The 23,373-nt window shown below is 39.2% G+C and overlaps 4 protein-coding genes across 7 annotated transcripts; 3 read left to right on the top strand and 1 right to left on the bottom strand.

Moving 5' to 3' along the window:
- Positions 1 to 174: 174 nt before the first annotated feature.
- On the bottom strand, positions 175 to 2,765 carry chchd7 (coiled-coil-helix-coiled-coil-helix domain containing 7). 3 transcript variants are annotated; one of them, XM_084703083.1, is made up of 5 exons: positions 2,609 to 2,731; positions 1,697 to 1,921; positions 1,561 to 1,620; positions 938 to 1,036; positions 175 to 684 (listed from the first exon to the last, which is right to left on the bottom strand). In XM_084703083.1, the coding sequence occupies exons 3-5, from the start codon at positions 1,612 to 1,614 to the stop codon at positions 580 to 582; spliced, it is 258 nt and encodes an 85-aa protein (XP_084559209.1). In that variant the 5' UTR covers positions 1,615 to 1,620; positions 1,697 to 1,921; positions 2,609 to 2,731; the 3' UTR covers positions 175 to 579. The 3 variants fall into 3 exon arrangements, with proteins under 3 accessions (XP_084559209.1, XP_084559208.1, XP_084559210.1); XM_084703082.1 differs by lacking the exon at positions 1,697 to 1,921 and having other exon boundaries at positions 2,609 to 2,765; XM_084703084.1 differs by lacking the exon at positions 1,697 to 1,921 and having other exon boundaries at positions 2,668 to 2,735.
- A 345-nt stretch (positions 2,766 to 3,110) lies between these two features.
- Positions 3,111 to 11,903, top strand: plag1 (pleiomorphic adenoma gene 1). Its single transcript, XM_084703450.1, has 3 exons — positions 3,111 to 3,241; positions 4,882 to 5,238; positions 5,444 to 11,903. The coding sequence occupies exons 2-3, from the start codon at positions 4,991 to 4,993 to the stop codon at positions 6,612 to 6,614; spliced, it is 1,419 nt and encodes a 472-aa protein (XP_084559576.1). The 5' UTR covers positions 3,111 to 3,241; positions 4,882 to 4,990; the 3' UTR covers positions 6,615 to 11,903.
- Positions 9,435 to 19,738, top strand: LOC146274811 (cerebellin-2-like). 2 transcript variants are annotated; one of them, XM_084703452.1, is made up of 4 exons: positions 9,435 to 9,492; positions 17,704 to 17,942; positions 18,555 to 18,674; positions 18,846 to 19,738. In XM_084703452.1, the coding sequence occupies exons 1-4, from the start codon at positions 9,447 to 9,449 to the stop codon at positions 19,041 to 19,043; spliced, it is 603 nt and encodes a 200-aa protein (XP_084559578.1). In that variant the 5' UTR covers positions 9,435 to 9,446; the 3' UTR covers positions 19,044 to 19,738. The 2 variants fall into 2 exon arrangements, with proteins under 2 accessions (XP_084559578.1, XP_084559577.1); XM_084703451.1 differs by lacking the exon at positions 9,435 to 9,492 and having other exon boundaries at positions 17,655 to 17,942.
- Positions 12,752 to 14,165, top strand: mos (MOS proto-oncogene, serine/threonine kinase). The gene has a single exon (XM_084703376.1). It carries the CDS (start codon positions 12,812 to 12,814, stop codon positions 13,874 to 13,876), a length of 1,065 nt encoding a protein of 354 aa, XP_084559502.1. The 5' UTR covers positions 12,752 to 12,811; the 3' UTR covers positions 13,877 to 14,165.
- Positions 19,739 to 23,373: the final 3,635 nt, after the last annotated feature.

Genomic DNA, 23,373 nt, shown 5'->3' with positions numbered 1-23,373 from the left:
GTAGGTTATCATGCTTCATATACATAGCGGTGTCACCAAGCTTTCTCAAATAACCTAGCTTGGAGTCAGCCCATGGAGTTGTGTCGGCACAGCCTTGTCTGTTTTTTGCTTTCATTGTTAGTGTATTACTTATGATAGATATCCACTTGGGAATGCAAAACATTCACCCTTAGCAAAAATAATGACCTTTAATGATTTAATATATATTCAAACTGCTTTTCTTCGAGGACAGCAAATTCAACCAGGCACATGATACAAGTCACAGACATTTTTCTTCTTCTGAATTTGTAAGAATTTTTTTAAATTTTGAATTTACACTACTACTACTTCTTATACATTGTCTTTATTTTCAGAAGAAACTATACTTGCTTGACTAACATTGTATTGAGTCATTGGGCATCAAGAATAAATTAGAAGCTGCTTTGAGGTATGATGCTTGGTACAGGTTCCACGATGGCTGCCTTGCCTCAGTGTGGCACTGGTATTGTGGTGTGGTGAAAGGCAGGAGCGTGACAGTTTCCATCCATGAGAGCATGCCACAAACTGTCAAACACATTCCTGTGTTGCCTTCATCATGTGTCAGTAAGGCTTTCCCCCAATCGAAGTCAAGATCTGCTGTCGTTCCTCAGCAGTTGGCATGTCCGGTTTCACACCACCATGTCTTCTCTCTATCATGATGTTGTGCTGGGGGCAAAACAAATGTGAAATAGGTTTAAATCAATTAGAGGTGCAAGCGTTGACCTCAATAGTTTGTTTATAAAGACTATTAAAATGCTTATTCTCTACACAAAATTGTTTTTATTTATTTCTGACAAGATTTCGGGTTGAGGACTTTGCACAACTTTATTTTAAATAGAGCATAAAAGCTATATGAAAGAATACAGAGCTGCCGTTTTTAGTTGTTTCCTCTGTGCTGGGAGAGTGGGAGAACACATACCCAGTATTTCCTGCAGTTTTTATATCTCAGGAAGTATGCAGAACACATACTCTTATCATAGTTGTTGACGTCCAAGCACTTCTGCGATCCATCGCTTTCCTGCAAAAGATGAATGACAAGGGAGTACATTACTACTCTAAACACCAGGGTTTCTAGTCAAATTCTCCCACTCAATTCTATACTAGGTGCAACAAGGAGCTTAAGGGAGCACCAATATTGGAGCAAACAATATAGCTGTACAGAAAATAGAGTGGGCCGGCTTCTTCAGGATGAAATGCCGGATGTCCAGTTGAGAGACAAGTGTCCTTAACAACCAGAATAATCTATGACATAATTCAGCAGAGTTTGGCATTTAATGTTTATATCCGGTCTTTTGACAGACTTCAGACAGGCTTTATTTATATAGCACTTTTCATACAAGAATTGCAGCTCAAAGTGCTTTACATAAAATGAAAATCAACTTCTCAAACTCACATTTAGGGACAGTTATTAAAGTGAACTTTGAGTATTTCACCAAATACTTCCTCCCTCCCTCACCCTCCAAGCCTGACATTGATCAGATTTAGCCTCTCATCTCCAGACCTGATTGGGAAGTTACAATTTTGTACAATCTGTAATCTTACTTCAATGCATGGGTTAATGTCTTGATTCCGTACTTTGCGTGTATTTTTATCCATTTGAATCTGTGTGAAGACAACAAATTACCGTAGAGTTCAGAATATACATAGTAATATACATGCTAGTTCTCCAAAACCTTACATTTCTTATAAATAAACCATGTTTCCATGTTGCCGTTGCAAGGCCAAATAAGGGGGCATGTAGTCAACCACGGCTATAATCCAGAAATCCATGTGTTGGATTAGCACAATTTCAAATTTCTGCCTGTCCTACGACATTATGGAGAGCGCTGCCAGAAAGTGTGGCGTGGTGTTAAAAGAGGTGTAGTTTATCCGACAGGACGTGGGGTTGAAAGTGCCCAAAGATCTAAAAAAATAAAATAATAATTTGCTGAACTATTATTTGTCATTCACCGTTTTATAGGATACATATAATGACCACACACACCTGACTCAACAATATGTATTGGATATTATTCACCCTTTGAAACCATAAACATAGCCCTACTTGTAGAGAACGTATGCTAAATAACCATGTAAGCTAATTGGTTCTATCAACGCCTTAAACATATTTTTCCATCGTTCTATTCATATGCTTTAAAAACATGTTTTACCTTTCCTCATTTTGTGACCGTTACATGAGTTAGATAATGACAAACTTAAATGTCGTAGTGCTACAACAACATTAGTTAAACTGTCCAATGGGTATTGGGTGCCAACAGTGCATGCTTTTAGAAGCTATTATTTTTCAATACTGTCTGAATTTAATCTGTATCAACACAACAACAAGCAGGCAACTACAACTCGCAGCAATCTAGTAAAACAGACATTGTTGACCTTCGCTTTGTGATGAGTAGTGCTAGCCATGCTTGTCTGCTAACTAGCGCAGAGCTAATGCGTTTATGGCATAGGCTTCTGTACGGAAGGTTAGCTAACAATTGTTAGCTAGCTAGCTAACTAGCTAGGGCTAAATTTAACGCTTTTGACGTTTTTGATGATGCATCCCTCTTAACAATTTAATTTCCTACTAGATAAATAGAGTAGGCAAGCTTACTGATCAGCGGGTTCCTTATTGTTTCAGTGTTGTGCACACTATGTGTATTGATTCCCTACCGTCTTGCCAACTATATAATCTCACTCCATACTAGTATCAGACTCCCGTCATTTGACAACAACGCACAGCGACTCACACAAATATGGGCACAGCCTAGCCGTTAATAAATTGACAGCACATGTAACCAACAGGAAACGAATCTGAGAGGCAACTGCAGACGGGTTCAGTTAACCGACACCCCCATACACCAATAGAACAACGGTAATGACATCTTATAACAAGGTATCGTTATAAATGAACCTTAAGTGGAGTCATTAGGATTGACACTAGCAAGTTGGGAAATTGATCTTTATCGAAGAAGACTATAATTGACGTTGAAATATCAAAGTGACAGGACTTTGCTCAAATCAAAAAGTAAGAAGTGGGAGTATCGGTGAATGGGCGTGGCTAAATTGTAGCCTATGTGTTTGGTTGCATCGCAGCGCATACACAATGGCTGCTGGAAAGACTGGAAAGCAAACAATTTTCAGGCCCGCCGCGTCTAGCAAAAAACATGAGAAAAAATTATTAAAAATTCGAAAAATAGTTACAAGTCAAGAAAAACACAGTAGAAAGAATGTTAAGACACCTAGGGTAAGTTTGCCGTGAATTAACTAAATTGTTACTCACTTCTTCAATTAAAATTTCAGGGTTATTCAAATCATGAGAGCGGGGTGAGTTGGGGGAAAGGTTTCTGTTAATCAGCACCTAGTTTGGGACTTCAGAGGAAACTAAAGATTGATAGCCTAAATATTAAGAACATTCTAATATATAGTGTCATTAGTTATAGTCACGTCAACTTTCTGCCTAGGTTATATGTCAACAACCAGTTAATAAGAGAAATCATAATAAAAGTTATGAACTAAGTTTTGAGTAAGCTATTATAACAACAGTTCAGCAAAGACAGCTGACGCAAACACACGCGCACCATGGTTTGATAAAAAATATTACTAAAATGCATGCTTTACACTTAGCCTAGTTTTACTTTTAACATAAGCGTGCACGAGAAAGAATTGTAAACATGACATCGATCGAAGCAAAGTTGCACTCCCTGAACGACAGGAATCACTGCCTATGGGTGCAAGATATGTTTAAATAGGATGTAGCCTACTCTATACGTTTTGGATGAGATGATGTGAAAATGAAGAAAATAACAGACAAAACAAAAACAGTAATACTAATAAGAAAGGTTATATAAATATGTGCATGTGCATATCCCTCAAACCTCTGTCACACTGAACACACTTAATATGTTGTCATAAAACATGCTAAACTGCCACCGACCGAAAGGCTAGCATCAGCTCCATCAGCTCTATCCTACTGACAATGTTACGAAAAAGAGGCTACTCGACAGTTGATCGCTGGATAGTTGTTATTCCCCTATGTGCTCACATTAATTCACCAGATTTCCATGATGAAGTTACACTAGGCCATGTCTTTAGCTGTTGTTTTGAGGTTGCTGCATAAATTATAGCCTACATTTGCAGTGTTTTATGTTATGCTTATTGTAAAATTTCCAATTTAGCCAGTGTCCAGAGTTATACCTAACATAATGCTCATTATGATAAACAATTAGTTAAACAAATTGGTGTGTGTGTGTGTGTGTGTGTGTGTGGGGGGGGGGGGGGGGTAGGGGGGGTAACGGCAAGTGTACATGGCTGTATGCACATGTAGCCTAGACATGCAATAGCCTACTGCCCAGCTGAAAATGTGTTTTGTAAGGGTTTGTAAGTGGCGGTTTTGCCTAATAAAACATGCTGCATGTTACATGTTGTTAACATCAATGACATCCTCAAAAGACAAATACAAAGATTTTTTATTTATTCGAGTGTTCAGATAACTCAATTGCCAATTACAGAATAAGTAATCAAATAATTAATAAAAATTGATAACAAACACAAATGAATATACACAATAGCAGCAATTTACATAAAAAACTAAGTAACTAACCCTGCCTAGGAATATAATGTATAGTGAGGTCTGCACAAATATTTAAATATAATAAAAAGCTGACAGTGTGCTCTACTGTTTACGAGTTTAACTATATGCTTATGAGACTAAGATCAATATGACAGAAAGAAATCCCCTTGGAACTGCAACCCACTGTGACCATGACTATATCAAGAAATACATTTTTGCAAAGGCTTCAATAAAGAACATCTTACTACTTGCGCATATATAATTATTCTTAATTTATCATCCAATTCTCATCTCTCTTCTTCTCTTTTCTTCAGGCACCTCAGTCCTGGCGGTGTTGACCACTTACAATTGAATCGAACATTTGCATCAAGACTAGTTGGGGACTGTGCCCTTATTTACCAAGCAGGTCTACCTTAGGGTGCCATGGCCACAGGAATCCAGGGGCACCTTGACCACGTTCCAGAGAAAGTAAGGCTTGCGGTGGCCACAGGGAAGCGCAAGAGAGCTGAAGGAAAACCCAGGAAGAACTTCTCCTGCCAACTATGCGAGAAGGCCTTCAATAGTGTAGAAAAGCTGAAGGTGCATTCGTACTCACACACAGGAGAGAGACCGTACCAGTGTTCCCATCAAGACTGCACCAAGGCCTTCGTCTCCAAATACAAGCTGCTACGGTACAGACAATTGGACTTATTTAGCAGACTGTAACATGTTGGTTCTCTCTGTTATCCACTAATAGTTGATCTTTCATAGTATATTTTATATAAATATTATTGAACCTATGTTTTAAGATCACAAGATCAGTGTCTTGAACAGCATGCTAATATAGACACAGGTTTTCTTTCTTCTGAAATTCATGACATTTATCTGTGTTCAAAGGCATATGGCTACACACTCGCCAGAGAAAACCCACAAGTGTACATACTGTGAGAAAATGTTTCATCGAAAGGATCACTTAAAGAATCACCTGCACACTCATGACCCAAACAAGGAGGCATTTTCCTGCCAGGAATGTGGTAAGAGCTACAACACTAAGCTGGGCTTCAAACGCCACCTTGCCCTCCATGCAGCAAATAGCGGAGACCTCACCTGCCAGGTGTGTCTGCAGCTATTTGCCAGCACAGGGGTTCTCCTGGAACACCTTAAAACACATGCAGGCAAGTCCTCAGGCGGGACCAAAGAGAAGAAGCACAGATGCGAGCATTGTGAGCGACGCTTTTACACCCGCAAAGATGTGCGGAGGCACATGGTGGTGCACACAGGGCGTAAGGACTTCCTGTGTCAATACTGCGCCCAGCGCTTCGGTAGGAAGGACCACCTGACTCGCCATGTGAAGAAGAGCCATGCTCGGGAGATGCTGAGGGTTAAGACAGAGCCAACCGATTCGCTGGAGCCCTTTGTCAGTGACCTGGCAATGGGTGATCTGCCACCCATTCTGCCCTCGAGGCAGCTACAGCTGTATGGATGTCCTGTCCTTGCTCTTCCAACCCCGGACACAGAACACCTTAACAGCCTTCCACACTCTTTCTCCTTAAAGTACCCTCTGGGCTCCAACTTTACCTCATATACTACCACCGTGCCAGAGAGGGAGCAACATTTGAAGGGAGACCTGGAGACATACTTGATGGAAATGCAGAGCACCATGCCCTCTTCCTCCACTCAGTTCTCTGCCTCGAAACTGGAGCTGGACCCCCAGGTGGACCCATTGGATGAAACAACCCAGGAAATGTCCCTCTCCAAAATGTCTGCAGTGGCTGCAGCAGCAGCAGCAACAAGTGACACGCTGGCAACCTCTTCGTCATTGCTTGATTTCTCACAGCTCTTTAACTTCCTGCCCTTAAATGGCCCACATTATAACCAGACAGGAGCCACGGGCAGCTTGGCAACCTCGTACCTGCCAGAGGAGACCCTTTCTCTAGTTCAGTTGTCCCCCCAACCACCTGATGCCCCGGAAGTATCTGGAAGTCCCCTCCATGGTCTCTCTTCCTCCTTCACATCTAATCTGAGCACGACCACCACACTGCCCCGTTTTCACCAGGCCTTTCAGTAGTTAGTTCAGCACTAGGTCAATGCAGAGTTTATGAAATCCATTCATATATCCGAATCCAAGTTTTAGTTGAACACTCGTCTCGAGTAATTGATCATTAGGACATATAGAATGAAATGTAGTGATAGAAATAACCCATTTATTGAATATAAACACCCCATTGTTAAGGTAAATTGACTTACTACAGAATCTATACGATTGATAATATAAAGATGAAGTTTGTATTGGGACATGTACTACATCGTTGAATTTTGAGCAAATAAGGCAGTAAAGAATAATCATAACAGTAATGTCCAATATAGTTATAAGAGCACAGGCCAGGGGAGTTGCAATGGGCAGTGGACCAGGCAACCGCCTTACATGTACTATAAAAACTATAGCACACCCTGAAGTGCCTTTATTGTTACCTAAAAATGCCAGACAATTTAAATTGTTTTAACACACTAGCAATAAGCTAACTTGTTGGTTAACTAGTTGGTTAACTACCTCTAGTTAATTCCTCTACCTCTATCTAATTCTAGAATTGAAAATATGTTAAACAGCGATTGTTTACTCAATCATCCCCACACAATTTGTCTTAGACAAACAAATATGATTCCATGCAAATGCAGATAATGTCAAAAGCTAGAAAGATTCAGGACTGACAAAAAGAAAATTGGTACAGCACTACAGGAGTTCAAACTCTTTCAATAACAAACCCCAATCCAGAGTACTAAAATATATTTTTAAATAGATTTAGACGAGGTTGCAGTGTTTTTATTTTTGATTCTTAAAATATTGTGCCTTTATAGTTAAAACATAGTGTGCCTATTTTACAATGTTTCATAAAGCACTTTGAACTTTAAGTGATGTTGAACATCATCACATATCTGTCTCATATCTGTGTGGTCGGAGTTCAAGCAATACAACTATACATACAGTATGTTCTCACAATTGGGAATATACCATGGAATGAAGATTATGTAAATCCTGGATCCCTATCAAAACCAAAGCCAACCAATTATCTAGCAAGCAGTTGAGTAGCATGCTATGATGTTTAAGGTTTTATCGATGCTGCTGTTTCATCCCTGTTTTTCCCACTGAGACATACACTGTTGTTCTCTATCATCACAATAATTATATAAATTATAAATATATATGTAATCATATATGTAATTATCTATATTTATCTATTAAGACGCATTGACACCCTAGGTAAATATGAACAAAAAAGGCTGTGAAAAGATTGTCATTGTTGTTTTCAGCTTGATTTTACTCTCAAAATATTATATTAATCTAACCTTTAAGTTACAAATGTTTGAAGAAAAAAATTATACAGAAACATGCATGTCACAATTATTGGCACCTTTGTTTTAATACTAATACCTGTATCCCCACTTTTGAGAAATAACAGCTGTCAGACGCTGTGTCCTATATTGTTTGAGAAGGTGAGAGAAGATTTTGGCAGGAATTTAAGACTGTGCCTCCACACAGAAATGTCACATATCTTCAGTCCTAGCTTATTGACTCTCCTTTTAAGCCCACCCCACCGGTTTTGATAGGATTTATGTCAGAGGACTATGATAGCCATTGCACAAGCTTACATCTATGGTCAGTGAACCTTTTCAGTGTGGATTTGGAGGTATGCTTCAGATCATTGTCCTGCTGGAAGATCTAACAACTCAGGGTTAGCCATCTGGCAGACATACAGGGTTTGACCTAAACTCTCCTGGTACAAGATGGAGTTTATGGTGCCACATATCCTAGCAGGTTTCCAGGGCCATTGTGAGTAAAGAACAGACCCACAACATCACAAATCTGCAACCATTCCTTACATTGGGGATTAGGGTTTATTCTGCTATATTATGGATCCCACCCCTGGTGCTTATTGGCAAAATAACTGATTAAAATGTAATTTACAGTGAGATTGAACTAGCTCTATCTGTTTTGGTTTGCGGTTTGGTGACAGCTGAAGCTATCTTCTGGTTACCCTTCCAAATAACCCTTGTTTTCTTAGCCATTGGCAAATGCATACCATCATTTGTGTGTTCTCTGTCCTTTTCCATGTAGATAGATGACTAAGGATGCCAATGACTATGACATGCATGTTTTAAAATGAAGTTGTTATTTTGTGGTAAAATGTAGGTTAGACACATACAATATGGTTATGTTCCGAGATTACATGTTGTCTTAATTGCTTTAGTCAACTTCAGTTATTAAGGATAAATAGTTCAATCATGTATGAGTAAGGAAAATGTCTTAACAGGAAGGGAAACATCAAAGCCTGGGTTTGTGTTACATTTAGACTCAACAGCAATAACTCTATTCTCAAATGTTTCACTCCGTTCCTTAGAAATACAGATATATAGTAAAGACATGGTATATGAAGGATTACACTTTATTTGAGGAGTGACAAGATCAGAATGTACCACAGTAAGATTGATTTGTCTGAACCTAAAGTACATACAAGTTTTATTGCTTGAGTCAAGCAGTGATTTAGCAAAGATTCCCCAATATAAGTTACATTTAAATGGTCTTATAGTTAATCATGTCCGTCAAGGAGTCATTTCAACCTGAAGAGCTGGTTAATAACCTTTAAATTGGTTTGAAACCTATGATAGTGAAAATGTGCCCTTTGACGGTTTTACAGCTGAACCAAGTAGCCTTGACTGAATTTCATCCATAGTGAAGTCCATTAAGAAGATTATTCAATAGATGTATCAATGGAAGTAATGATGGCTGAATTGCTTTCAGCAGCACACTAGACACATTTATCATCTTAGAAACCATCATGTTCTCTGCTTTAGAATAAAAAAACATCCCTTTTTATATGACAATATTTGGTGACTATCAAAAATGCACATTCACAATCATTTGTGTGACCTAGTTATTTTGGTGGGAAATTAGGCCTACTCAAACTAGACTGAAGGGAACTGGACTGTGGATATTAAACACATTCTAGAAAAGATGTGTTTAAAGCCATTGTCATAATTGGTTCACAATTGAGAAACACCTCCTTGGATGTGTTGCTATGAGGTGTTAGGAAATGCAATTTCCTATGTATTTTTAGGGCTTACCTTTTATATACAATATTTTACGTAATTATCATAATGCTCTGAAGTGGTTGCAAAACATATTTTTCACTTTCTGTTTTCAGTTCTGTACTGTACAATGTTAGAATGATAGAGAAATGTTGGTGATGGTAAGACAACATGATACCTGTATGGATGCCAGTATTTATGAGCTAAAACGAGTGTCAGATGATGGGTTTTGTGTTACCTAAGTTTTTACTGCTCAATGCAATGATATAAGGAAAGACAAGAAACTCTTATGTGGCTAAATTGACTCATATGCTAACCTAGGAGCTGACATTCCCAGGGTTTCTCTTTGTCTGTGCAAGATGCTGTAACTGAGAGTGGTTGAATGATGCATACTTACTAGAAGAGTGTACATGGAGTGAATTGACTCGAGATTATTGCTATTCATTGGATTGGTAGATGCATTTGTAATTAATTCAAGAATCCCTAACTGCACCCTTCCATGAGGTCGAATTTGCACGTGCAAATGTCAAGCTTACAAAGGGAGATCTAGAAACCAGGCCTCAATATTCAACTTTCAACTTCATTTGCTGTTTGCCCACTGTTGCGCTATTTTCAGGCGTTATGTGCCGCTTGCACCAAAGAAGTTGAAATTAATGGTACTTAATAAGATGTCCTTTAACCCCCAAGAATATAGCTAGTGACAAAGTTGATCTGTAAAATAAAATTGATCAGAGGCCCTTTAGAAAAAAGTGTATTTGTAACAAGGGGTGTGCGGTGACACTGAAATGAGGACATGAATGTTTCAAAGCATTATGAAATATATGTTTTATTGATGAACCTGAAAGGTCTTTAGTTTCACATACAATGTTTGGTAGTTGCTATATTGGGCAAATTCATTTTTAAATCATAGCACTTTTAGGAAATGTAATGCTTTTGTTTCCTATACAACCGTCTTGTTTAAAAAGGAGTTTTACCTAATAGAAGAAAGATAATGTGTAAATACAGTATCAAATGTTTTATTTTTACAGGTACAGTTTTACAGTGTTGTAGTATCAAAATGTCATTTTTGCTTTACTTGCACAAATATTCTGTGTCTCTCATAGAGGTTCAACATGTCAATGAACAATAACAGAAGATAGAAATTATTGATGGAATTGATTACCAGTACAGTTTACAAAAACAGTAGATTTTGTTCTGAATGCATATCAAAGGTTCAACTTTGAGTTAAAATACCCATTGCAACTTTACAACAATTTCTATATCTCCACTGTGTTCTGACTTCTTTTATATTTCTTTAATCTCATCATTTGACTGACAAGCACTTAACAAAAAAATTATTTCCATAACCAATTTCATATACCTGAGACACTAATGTTCCTTTATTGAGAGACACAGAACTTTAGTATTCATGTCAACCCTTCATGTTAAGCTTCAGTGGTACCAGTGAACCATGTTGAATGTGTATGTTAGAAACACTGCAATACTGCAACTTTCTGGTAATGGATCAAGCTGCTAACAGATACTTCTGGTGCTGCAGACCTCTTTTGTAGGATTTTTATTTTATTTTGACAAAAGTATCAAACTGAGCTGAACAGTAGGCATGCGTGTTCCACATTCTAGAGCGAGGCGTGTGACTAGTTTTATATACCATTCTTTTTACTGTGACTTGCTTGTTGTTGTCCTCTTTAATGGATTTGCTTGTCAATACTCTCCATTACTTTTGTATTGTGGTATCGGAGAACCTTTGTCAGGGTAATCATTATTGGCAAGTTTTTGAAGGGAGGAGGCTCACTCAACGTCTGACTGGGAGGCAAACGTTGATGAGGGTAGACATAAAGTCTTCCAAGGTGGAGACACCTCTGCAAAGACGAGGATGTACAGAGGCCTCTGTTTAGAGGCAAACTGCATTCCAGCCATGTTGGTTTTGTTGTTCAGTGCATTTCAACAGTGCCATCCTGTAGTAATAATGGACTCATGTTGCTAATCCTGTATATTTTACTTATTCTACAAACTACTGTTTTATTTGTATAAATATAGGCAAATAATTCATATATCTATTTTGCATAAAACTGAAATTAACGCAGCTTTTATCAATTATTTTTTAACATTGACATCATCCAAAGAGACAGATTATTTATTGTCTGGCAGAATAACCTGATTTTTTTTTCTATAAACATACCTTGCTGCTATGAGAGAGACGAGCTGCAGTCTTCAACTCCAGTGTTATTACACAATGTAATTAAAGTTTAATAAATAGAAAACAAATAATTCATGGAAGACTGTTTGTGTTTGTATGTGTGCAGGGCGTACAAGGAATATGTGTTAGGTGTCAGCTGAGGTATCTCTCTACTGTCCTGTGCCTCTTACAACATGCTAATGAGATGGACCTCCTAAACCCATAAAGCTACAATAGGTAGGCTAATTATGAAATACATTTAAATATCAGTAACAATAAGACAAACTGAAGCTCGCGCCAAACTGGCCTCGCCCTATAGGCGAAAATTGAAACAAATAACTTGAAATTGACTTTCCACTGGCACTGAGCTGTCTTGTGTTGATAAACAACTCTCAGAAGGCCTCATCAGCTTAAACTACATGTTTATGGAAGACAACTTCTTATTTTACTGAAGAAAATCATACAGATTGTACCTTTAAGGGATTCTCCTGCCTAAGGAATCGTATTCATGGCCACAATTGCCAGGCGTCAGACAGTGATTTACCACATATTTACAAAATAGATTTTCAGAACCAATTAATTGGAGTTGTTACAATACATCATGTTTGAAGTTCAAACTGCAGTGGCTGTCATGAGCATTGCTAGATATTATCCCGTGTTCATCCATCCGTTATTCTACTACAGCCTTGCTTTAGGAGAAACTCATTATTCCCATCAACAGTTATCTGGGGCCTGTTTAGTCGCCTTATATTAGGATACTTAATATAGTAGCACAAGCCTAATTGCTCTGCGGCCAACAAAAACATGCCCACCAAAAAACCTATTAGTCAATTGACTTACCCTACCATAGGCCTACTTTCAATCGTTGTTTCAACTATCAGCTGACGAAGCAATTAGCTTATCTAATGACAGCCGTGTTGCAGCCTATGGCTGCAGCTCATAACTTCAGGGTGAATCGCATACGAAACTAGACCTTCTAGGTATGGAAAGAGCGCACAAGGGAAATGCCTTCTCCAATTCCCATGACACGCTTGTTGTCCAGGGAACTTTATCAGTGTCTTAATTTCGGTGCTTGCAGCAGTCCATTGGCAAAAAACGCTTCTATTTCAACCTTGCGAGTACCAGCTCAAAGATTACATGGAAAGATTTCAACCAGGCTTTGGTCGTCCACGATCCTGTGGAAAGAACTACATTCTATGCAATCAATTGGATCGGGCGGCTTTGGATCCGTGTACAGGGGCGTGTACTTTGGAGAAACTGTAGCGGTCAAAAAAGTAAAGAAGCGCACAAAAAACAAGCTTGCATCCAGACAAAGCTTTTGGGCAGAGTTGAACGCTGGTCATTTGCGACATAAAAACATTGTACGGATCATAGCAGCGACAACGTGCGTGCCGGTCAATTTAGAAAATGAGGACAACATTGGAACCATTATGATGGAATATGTTGGAAATCGAAATCTTCACCAGGTCATATACGACTGTGCAGAGGAGCTTGGAGTCGTTAGATGGAATAAGTTCTCCATCGATATTGCTCACGGGCTTGATTTTCTTCATAAGAACGACATTTTGCACTTGGATCTAAAACCTGCCAATGTATTGGTTTCGATGGAGGATGTTTGTAAAATAGTTGATTTTGGCTCTTCACTGAAACTGGACCAAGGGAGTGATATGCCAGAAAATAGGCCCTTGATGAGTCATGTTGGGGGTACGTATACTCACAGAGCACCTGAACTGTTGAAAGGAGAAGACGTATCTCCTAAAGCAGATATCTACTCCTTCGGCATAACTCTTTGGCAATTAATCACAAGAGGGCAGCCATATGTGGGTGAGCGCCAACATGTTCTATATGCAGTTGTAGCGTATGAGTTACGACCTTCCGTCAAAGACGACCCATTCTTCGACACTCAGGAGGGTGAAAGCTGCCGGTCCCTTTTGTGTCGATGCTGGGGCAGCGAGGCCAAGTTGAGACCAAGTGCACAAGAGATCATCGTTCATCTGGAAACGGTTCAATCATTTTCTGACATTTTTATATTGGAGGTTGACCTACCCGCCCGTAATGAAGTTACCTGAGTGCAAACACAAGAGACTTTTTTTTATTTTAATCATTTAAATCTAACTCAGCAATTGTGCACAAGTAACCGTGTTTGGTCGCCTACCGTTTTAGAAAAAAAGGGAATTGTGTCATCAGACATTTTGTGGAATCATACAGTAAATGTGTAAACTGTTTTTACATTTAGGAAATGTTTTAGCCTACCTCTGGCCACGTAAAGTCGGAATTTAAAATGTATTTGTGATTGTTTTCCAGTGTCTGAACTAAGCAATATTTAAGATATCATTAAAACATTACTATTTTAACGTTTATTCGTTTGTTTATCGTGAGTAGCCTAAACTTTGCAACCTTCTACTTTTTGCATTGGTAGCCTACATCCAAAACGCTATTGTTAACAAATCTACATTTAATTGCTTTGACTCAGCAATGCACTTTCTTTTCTGGATCCCAACTATTATTGAGTGGTCTGTTAAGCCTATAAATGTAATTACTCTGAGAATTCAAATGTGACTGCCACTCTTGATTATTTTGGTATTGTAGCCGATAGAATACTTGACTGAATCAAGTCATGTTCTGAGAGAATTTCAACATCAAACCCTCACTGCTACTAAGATTTGCTCTAGGTATGGATAACATCAGCACTTTTATTACCCAAGCCAACTCCTCTAGGGAGTTACGCCTTCTGCAAAACTTAGACATTTTTATTTTTACAGATGACAGGCGGCGCCACCATGGTTCAAGTGCAATACGAAATAAGAAGTGATGTGATAAGTGAACACATCTGGTTTCAAAACATTGGTGGCACTGAAAATAGTGCTCCAGTGGAATGTTGTCAGGACTTAACAGTAGAGGTTTACTTTCGATTATGTGAACAGGCCAGTAACAAGTCTCCGAGCCAACACATGGATAACTACTGTTATCCTGTATACTGTACTGACCTCTGTTGGTTGGCCTCTGAATGCACAGAAGTCTCAATTTGTCATTTTCTTTACATTCCATTTACTGCGTCTCTGACTTTTCTCCATTATCTGTTCAAGGGCTTGATGTAATCATTCAGCCAGAGGCATGTAGCGATGAAGTCAATAATGTCCAGACAAATGTTAAAATCTTTCACTAGCTCCTTGTTTGTTGCAGATAAAGCTCCCTGCTAGGTACTGGAGCTGTTTGAAATGCCTTAATAATCTTCCTATCAGGAGTAGAGCTACTTTGTAAATACATGAGTGCAAGTTGGTGCACTTCGAATTGTTATAAAATGAGGCAGAAGTGCATTAAAAAGCAATAGCCTAGCTTTGTGGTCAGACATGGAGTCATCCCTTATCTGGACATGTTCAAATTAGTTTTTGATATGTGGGGGATCCCTAACAGACTGAACCTCATAAAAAGTCATCATGGTTTATAAAGTCAGCAGGTTGGTTATGACAGAAGCAGTAGCCATGGATATGAAAATCTCAGATTACACTCAGGCATTCAGAGAATTCTTGGATCATTGTTTTCAAGCAAACAGAATCTAACAACAGCAGCAAAGAGGGAGTTGAAGGAATGATCAAATGAACTGTAATTTTTCTCCTCAGAAGCACTCATACAGAAACACTCATAATTAGATGCCATAATTTTATATCAAAGTCAAGCGCTTCATAACAAATCAAACATGCTACTAGGAATCATGCAGTCATTCAGTATTATTTGAACAAATATTTGCCACTGTCTGCCCTGTGGATTGGGCAGATAAACAGTCGCAGTAGAAAAGCCGTGACTTTTCATTTCAATATGGAAGACAGCTACAACATGCCAAACAGCAAAGGATCAGGATCTCTCCATACCTAGGAGCTAATGTGCTTCACTAGCTGTCAGGGAAAATCACCATTACAGTGTCAGTACCATCAGACATTTGCCTCATGTAGGAAAAGCCACTCTCAGGGCAGTGACAGCCTCAAGAATAGAAATACCAGGTCCTACCTCAATTTGACATTTCATGTTTTGTTTTTTTATAGTTCTGTGTCCTTTTACGTGCCTGGGGTCCGTTTTGGCTCGTGGATACCTGATGTTATTCTTCTGCATGGCTTAACAGTCTGCCACTGACAATTACATGTGTCAAATCAAGTGGGAAAGAGTGGGTAGTGCACTTTATGTACTGGAATTTATGGAGGCCTTGCCCCCAACAGATAAGCAGCGAAGATTAACATAGTCTATATGTGTAATGTAGTGTATTGAGTTTTGTGAATTGAAGAACATCTAAAAAAGTCAGGAGTCAGGTGGCTGAGCAGTGAGGGAGTTGGGCGAGTAATCAGAAAGTTGCCGGATCGATTCCCCACCGTGCAAAATGATGTTGTGTCCTTGGGCAAGGCACTTCACCCTACTTGCCTCGGGGGGATGTCCCTGTACTTACTGTAAGTCGCTCTGGATAAGAGTGTCTGCTAAATATAAATGTAAAAAAAGGGTTTAGGTTGGTTTTGGTGCAGTCCTCTGTGACATTGCTTGTATAAGGGCTATGCCCAAATCAAATTGATTTGCTTTTATTTAAAAATGTGTGTCTAGTATTAGCTACGGGAGATAGTTCACTTCTGATGTCCATTAGGTGTGAATTGTTGATGGTGACCCTTCTACACATCTACTTATTTAGGGGTTAAAGGTACCACGCGTTTGTATTTTGCATGTATTTTGATGGAAAAAAGACAAACTAAACTGAACTGCAGTCCTATGACCACTGGGTGTCGCACAAGTCTTTCTGTTCATACTTCCGCAAAAAATCAGTTTTGCACTCAATTAGTGGCATGCATCCCGAATCCGAATAGTGCCAAATACACGCAGCTCACCGTTCTTACCCTTTTATCTCATTAATCAGTTTGCGACAAGAAAACAGCCAGCATATAAATTGCTAATGCACTGGAGGAAAGTGAGCTCTTCAATCCCGCGAGGGATGAGCTCACAAATTCAAGTGGTTATAACAAACACATTCATCTGAGCATATAGTCTTTCTTAGTTGAGTGTGGAAGAAGCTCTGTCGTGGTTATACGATCAGATGCTTTTACAGTAGATGGGCGTGATGGGCGTGAATCGTTTCTCTAAACGGAACCAAGAGGCGCTTCATCTGCACAGACGACCATGCGCTCTGTTCACCTGCGCTCTGATGAGTAGGCTACACGAAAGAAATATCAGGGCTATGGATAATACAGGTACGTTGGGTGACTTTTCCTTATGCATTTCTTGGAGACTGTTTTAATAGCATCTTGTAGAGTAGGATAGCATGTTGTGAGTTGAACAACAAACCACTTTTTGCGACTGACATTAACAACCATCATGTTTAATTTATCTTTGATTACGGGCACTATGAATGGATTAATTATTATAGCAAGAAAATACCATGAGTGACTATAGCTATAATACCGTTCATTATGCTTATCACTCATCGTTTATCTTGAAGTCCTTCTGTCATATGCTATTTACGTCATCTTAAATTGTGGGCCTTTAAAGATGTGCCATAGCCTAAATCTAATTCTTATTTTGTCTCTTAAATCACCAGGATATAGAGCCTCAACTATCTGAAGACTCCCTAAATCTACTGAAACATACAGGAGGGAGGAGAGTAAGAAAGAGAGTTTTGGTGCGTGTGTCAAGAGGATGTGTGTTTGAGAAAGAGAGAGAGAGAGAGAGAGGGAGCGAGTGAAAAAGAGAGAGGGAGAGAAAGACGAGGAGAGCAAGTAAAAGAGGAGTATACGGCTGGACCAGGTGATCGAGTCCTAACAAACCTCCAAGGGGCTGCCGGGTAGTATCAGTGTGCTCAGGATCAGTGTTCCGACCATGGTGCCAATGCGCTGCCTGGGACACTGTGCCATGCTGGCACTGACGCTCCTCTTGGGATGCGGCGTGGTGCTATGCCTCGGCCAAAACGACACGGAGCCAATCGTACTGGAAGGCAAGTGTCTGGTGGTCTGTGACTCCAACCCCTCCTCGGACGGAGGAGTCACCTCCTCGCTCGGGATATCTGTCCGCTCCGCTGGCGCCAAGGTGGCTTTCTCCGCGGTGCGCGGGACTAATCACGAGCCGTCGGAGATGAGCAACACGTCCATGACTATCTATTTTGACCAGGTGAGATCAGTCCGTTATTTGTCCTTCTTGACGAATCATTTGTACACAATTAAGGATTTTTTATTGAGTTAGTTTCCACATTTTATTGATTTGATTTGACAGTAGCCTAAATCTACAGGTTACTTCCTGAGAGGCTGTAATAAGTTTTTGTGGACTGCTTTGTGCGTCTGGCCACTATGCGAATGCATAATAACTTGCAAACGCATGGTCAGTGTTTGGAAGAATAGTACACAATTCCAAATGATTCGTGTTGTAAATAGTTGTAATAATTTTTCAAGATTTCAGATATGTATTTAGGTTTCTGGACTGATTAGGGCCTCCTCAATCTGCGACACTGACCCCCTTGTGTTCACAATCAACACGAACATCTCTTCTGAACTGTCGATGTAAAAAAAAAAAAAAAGAATTTAAATACTAATTTAAGTAAACCAAAAAGTAACAGTAAAATGAAGAAGCGTTCTGAATGTACAGGCAATCGTGACACAGTCTAGGAGAATGAGATATAATGTTCATGCAGTAGGCTATACTGTAAACCATGTCGTAATCTCTCTTTCATGGCAAATCCGTTTGTGGACCAATTGGTGGATTACACAATATCGCTTTTGTTAACAGGTATTAGTGAACATCGGCAACCATTTCGATCTTAAAGCGAGTGTGTTCCTGGCGCCACGCAGGGGAATCTACAGCTTTAGCTTTCATGTGGTGAAGGTTTACAACAGACAAACCATACAGGTGAGTCACGCTTTTTGCATTCCCTCTATACAGTAAAAATCGGATGGAAATATTTCAGTTTACATGTCTAACAATGGGACTAACACTGCAGCCTACGGATTCTGTGAATCAGTTAGTGGGAGGCACGGTTGAAATTGTAAATCAAAAAATGCTCGTCCTCCGTTATCCCAGGTCAACCTGATGCAGAACGACTATCCGGTTATATCAGCTTTTGCCGGTGACCAGGACGTTACGCGGGAGGCGGCTAGCAATGGGGTTTTGCTGATGGTGGAGCGCGAGGACCGTGTTTATCTGAAGCTGGAACGGGGCACGCTCATGGGCGGTTGGAAATACTCCACTTTCTCAGGCTTTTTAGTCTTCCCACTATAATCAAATTTGCGATCAGTTTATCACCACGTGACCCTCCTTCACTTGGGGAAGAACAAGCAAACATTACATTTATTTTAACACAGCCGTCAGCCAAGGACGCCGACACAATGTGTACCTACACTCCTTATATATTGGCTATATATATATATAAGTAAAGCAACGTTTCCCTGGAATTCATATTCAAATCCAACAACCAACGCAATCTGGATAACAAATCGATCGAGCTGTGACGTGCACATATCGATTAGACCTCCTTGGATATTATCGCTGGGGAAAAACTTTTTTTTCAACAGACAAGTCAGTGTACCTGTGTGTACCTGGACAACTGGACAAATCAGAAGATTATATGAAGAACTAAGTGTATTTACGAGTGTTCTCTATTTTATGTTTGTATAGCGTTTCTGTCTAGTGAGATGTATGGATTATGGACATCTAGAGAAGTGCTTTCACACCCAAGGCATTTTTTTGCACGAATGGAAGATTTTTTTGTTGTGCTGTCCATGGTGTTGCATTTGGATGCTCAACATAGCCTATTGAAAACAAGCCAAATGGAGGCCGCATACTATTCAGAGTTTATTAAAAGAGAAAAAAACTACATATTTCTGCCAATGGAAACAACTTTAAACTCTTTTATTAACAATTTATCTAATTTATAAAAAATACATATTCACATGATGGTGTATTCTACATTTCGGATCTGCGTAGCTTTGACTGATTTAGTGTTCAGTGCTCACAAAATGTACTTTGTGAAAATAACATAAAAATCCCTATATGTCCCGCCTAATAAAATATATTGTATTGTATAAGCTACGCATCTATTTACTTGTATTGTATAACATTTGACACAAAATAATAGAATGAAAAGACGTCAGGCCGGCCGGTAAAGTGAGCTCAACCTTCACAGAGACATGTAACGGCCGTACGACATGTTTGTACGGCTACTTCAGGTTCACCAGGCACAGTTAACTGGTGGAGTTTATGGGGCTGAACACAGCTGCTGCTGTCCAAAGAGCAAAGAGCTCACACCCTTCACCACCAGAAATTAAATGACAATAGTAGATAGTAGATAGATCAACAGTAGATTCAAATAGAATTAAATGAGGTCTAAGAATTTTCACAAAAAAATGCTTAAATCACATAACGTTTTTCTTGCTTTTCTTCAGAGTTATAAAATACACACACACACACACACACACACACACACACACACACACACACACACACACACACACACACACACACACACACACACACACACACACACACACACACACCACCTGCAATATTATTTATGCTTGGTATGTCGATTCATTTAAGTGATTATAATTACCAAAGTATACATGTCGACAAAACTAAGTGTGGCCTGATTTTTGGCCCTTAAAGCCATAAAAAGAAATACATTTTTATTATTATTTGTTTAAAACATCCTCGGCAGACATGTAAACAATGAAACAAAATGGTTAACCATCAGTATCATTGACACAAAGTAATCCAGTTTGTCTTTGTAGGATCAACATGTCCTGAAAAGCAACAGCTATTGAAATGAGAAGGAATTGTATTTGTCAACTTAGAATTGTGCACATTTGTGAACATTTACAGTAGGTGATCAGACTGCTATGTGTAATCTGAGTAAACATTTGACTTCCGTGTCGTGCACACAGATCCTCCATGTGATGTCAGATACTACTGCATTGAGTAGAATGGCTCTGCTGAGATAACCATCCATTGAGTTGAACGGCTCTGTCATTCCAATGTTGCCTCCCTTCCAGCAATCAATGCATTTTCAAAACAAGTAGTTGAGCCCATACTGCCTTAATAATTGGGTAGTTATTTTGTAAAGTGGTAAAGTAGTTATTTTGGAAATGATTCCTTTTGGCATTGTTGAGTATAGTATTGGGCTGCATCTGGGAAAAAAAACTTCTTTAAATATTTCAAATGTAGTCAAATGGTTTGTCCATCTTCAGAGGCATTCAGTTCATTTTGATAACTGTTGTTGATGTAAAACATTTCCAATGTTCAAAAGCTCAAATTGCAATCATAGTCCAAGAAAACAACATTGATAGTAATATCAGAAATGTGCTTAAAGTATCACAATCGTGGTGGCACTCCTAATAAGATCACACATACCGTTTTTGGTGTTTGCCTTGGGAACAGTCTCCAAAGTATATATCAAATATGCAAGATGATAAAAGCACCATGTGTCTACCCCAAACTGTAATAAATCCTGCTATATGGATATCATTTAATGGATGTCCAGATGGCACAGTATACTGCACTTTGTGGGCATAATATAAATAATTATAAAACTGGTATGGCCAATTAAAAGCCCTGAGGTAAAATGTGTTTTCAGTCTTAAAAAGCACCCACGTTCAAAGTTGGTACAGTTCAATGCTATAGGAAAATCAGCATTGATAACTCTATCTGCTTTAGTCTCGAACATCACAAACAACAGGATTCTACATTGAAGAGGGGCATCAGAGTGCAAGAAGATGCAATACTTTATGCATTAGACTCCAAATTACATATAACAGTTATTGGAAGGATATTATCTGTAGGTTCAAGCTTCCGTAATGGATGTCAGTTTCATTTATTCAGGAATCTGAAGGTTTAATGCACACACACACACACACACACACACACACACACACACACACACACACACACACACACACACACACACACACACACACACACACACAGCTGAGACACCTGTAATACCTGTTCGTTCACCCTTCAACAAAATGACACAGATCATAACATATCAAAACAACAATAATTACAGCAACAGATTTAGTTTTTTCCTGGTGTTGGTGTAGACAAAATGGTCGTCTTATTGTATACGCAAATAGAGGCTACCTTCTTGGAGTCTACATTCCTTTCTAATTAAAAAATTATAAAAATTAATTTTTATACAAATATAATACAAAAAAGCCAACAACTTATGTACAATGTAGATTAAGATAAGGTATATGTTGAAAAGGGGGTCTGCCCCTTTATTTTTCAGTATGTATTATGGTTATAGCACAATGTGCTTTTTTAATTGTGGTTTTAGACTGAATACAACAGACTCCTGCTCTCTAATGTGTTGTTCTTTAAAAATTGACTGACTGGCCTTGGAAATACTAGTACTTTTCACAATTACCTTGCTAACTTCTTCACAGAAATGTAGAGAGAACCTTGTTGCTTGCTGCTTGAGAGCAATTTAAAAAGCCTGCAATGCCAAACACAAAACCTTATACAATCCCATTAACAAATACATTGACAAATTGATGGGGTTTAAAAAACCAAGACGCAAGTAGATAAAAAAAATAAACCAACCATATGCTTTGAATGTTAAATGCTTTTGTCACTCAAGGACCATTACTGTTTGAGAACTAGCCAGTTGACCATGACAAGCTGATCTCTTCTACATTGTCTGACTGCTTATTCCATCCAGTTGATCATGAATATCCTCTCTTTACTATGCTGTAGTACCACACACAGGTACTGGGACCAGAAAGCTATTTAAATAGCATGCTGCTTGTATGGTGTCCTGTGGGGTCTTTCATGAACACTGTGCAGCCTAAGGTTCACTGAATATCTCTGACTCTGGACTCATTTCTGTCCAAGCTATGTTATTTGAGGACCACTTTTGCATGAATCAGAATCAGAATGGGATTTATTCGCCATGAAAGTTGCACAGACAAGGAATTTGCTTTGGCAGAAATGTGCATTCAATAAACATATAGGAACCTAAATTTAAATATGTGGACTATCTATAAAATGGTACATAAACTAGCAACACTAAGTGGAATTAGAATTAAATAAAATATACAATAAAATAAAATATAAGTTGCCGTAATTTACAATAGAAAAACACAAAAAATAGAAAAAAAATCAAATACAAATGTACAAGATACAATTTTGTAATGCAGTGCAAAATGCAGTGTGTTTTAAGCAGGAAGTCATTAGAGTCAGTGTTAGGGTTAGGGTTGAAGAGGCCAACAGCGGAAGGGAAGAAACTGTTTTTGTGGCTTGAGGTATTGGTCCTGATGGACCACAGCCTTCTGCTGGAGGGGAGTGACTGAAACAGGGAGTGTCCAGGGTGGGAGGAGTTGGCCACAATCTTCCTCGCTCGCCTCAGGGTCCTCGAGGTGTGCAGGTCCTCGAGGCTAGGCAGATAGCAGCCAATCACCTTCTTAGCAGTGCGGATGATACGCTGCCGCCTGCTCTTTCCCTTGGCAGTGGCAGCAGCGTACCAGACGGTGATGGAGGAGGTGAGGATGGACTCAATGATGGCTGAGTAGAAGTGCACCATCATTGTCTTTGGCAGGTTGAATTTCTTCAGCTG

This window comes from Hypomesus nipponensis, chromosome 8 (assembly GCF_054491055.1).
Source record: "Hypomesus nipponensis isolate SF chromosome 8, ASM5449105v1, whole genome shotgun sequence".
Lineage (NCBI taxonomy): Eukaryota > Metazoa > Chordata > Actinopteri > Osmeriformes > Osmeridae > Hypomesus > Hypomesus nipponensis.
Note: the sequence above shows the minus strand (reverse complement) of the source record. Positions and strands in the feature narration are given on the sequence as shown.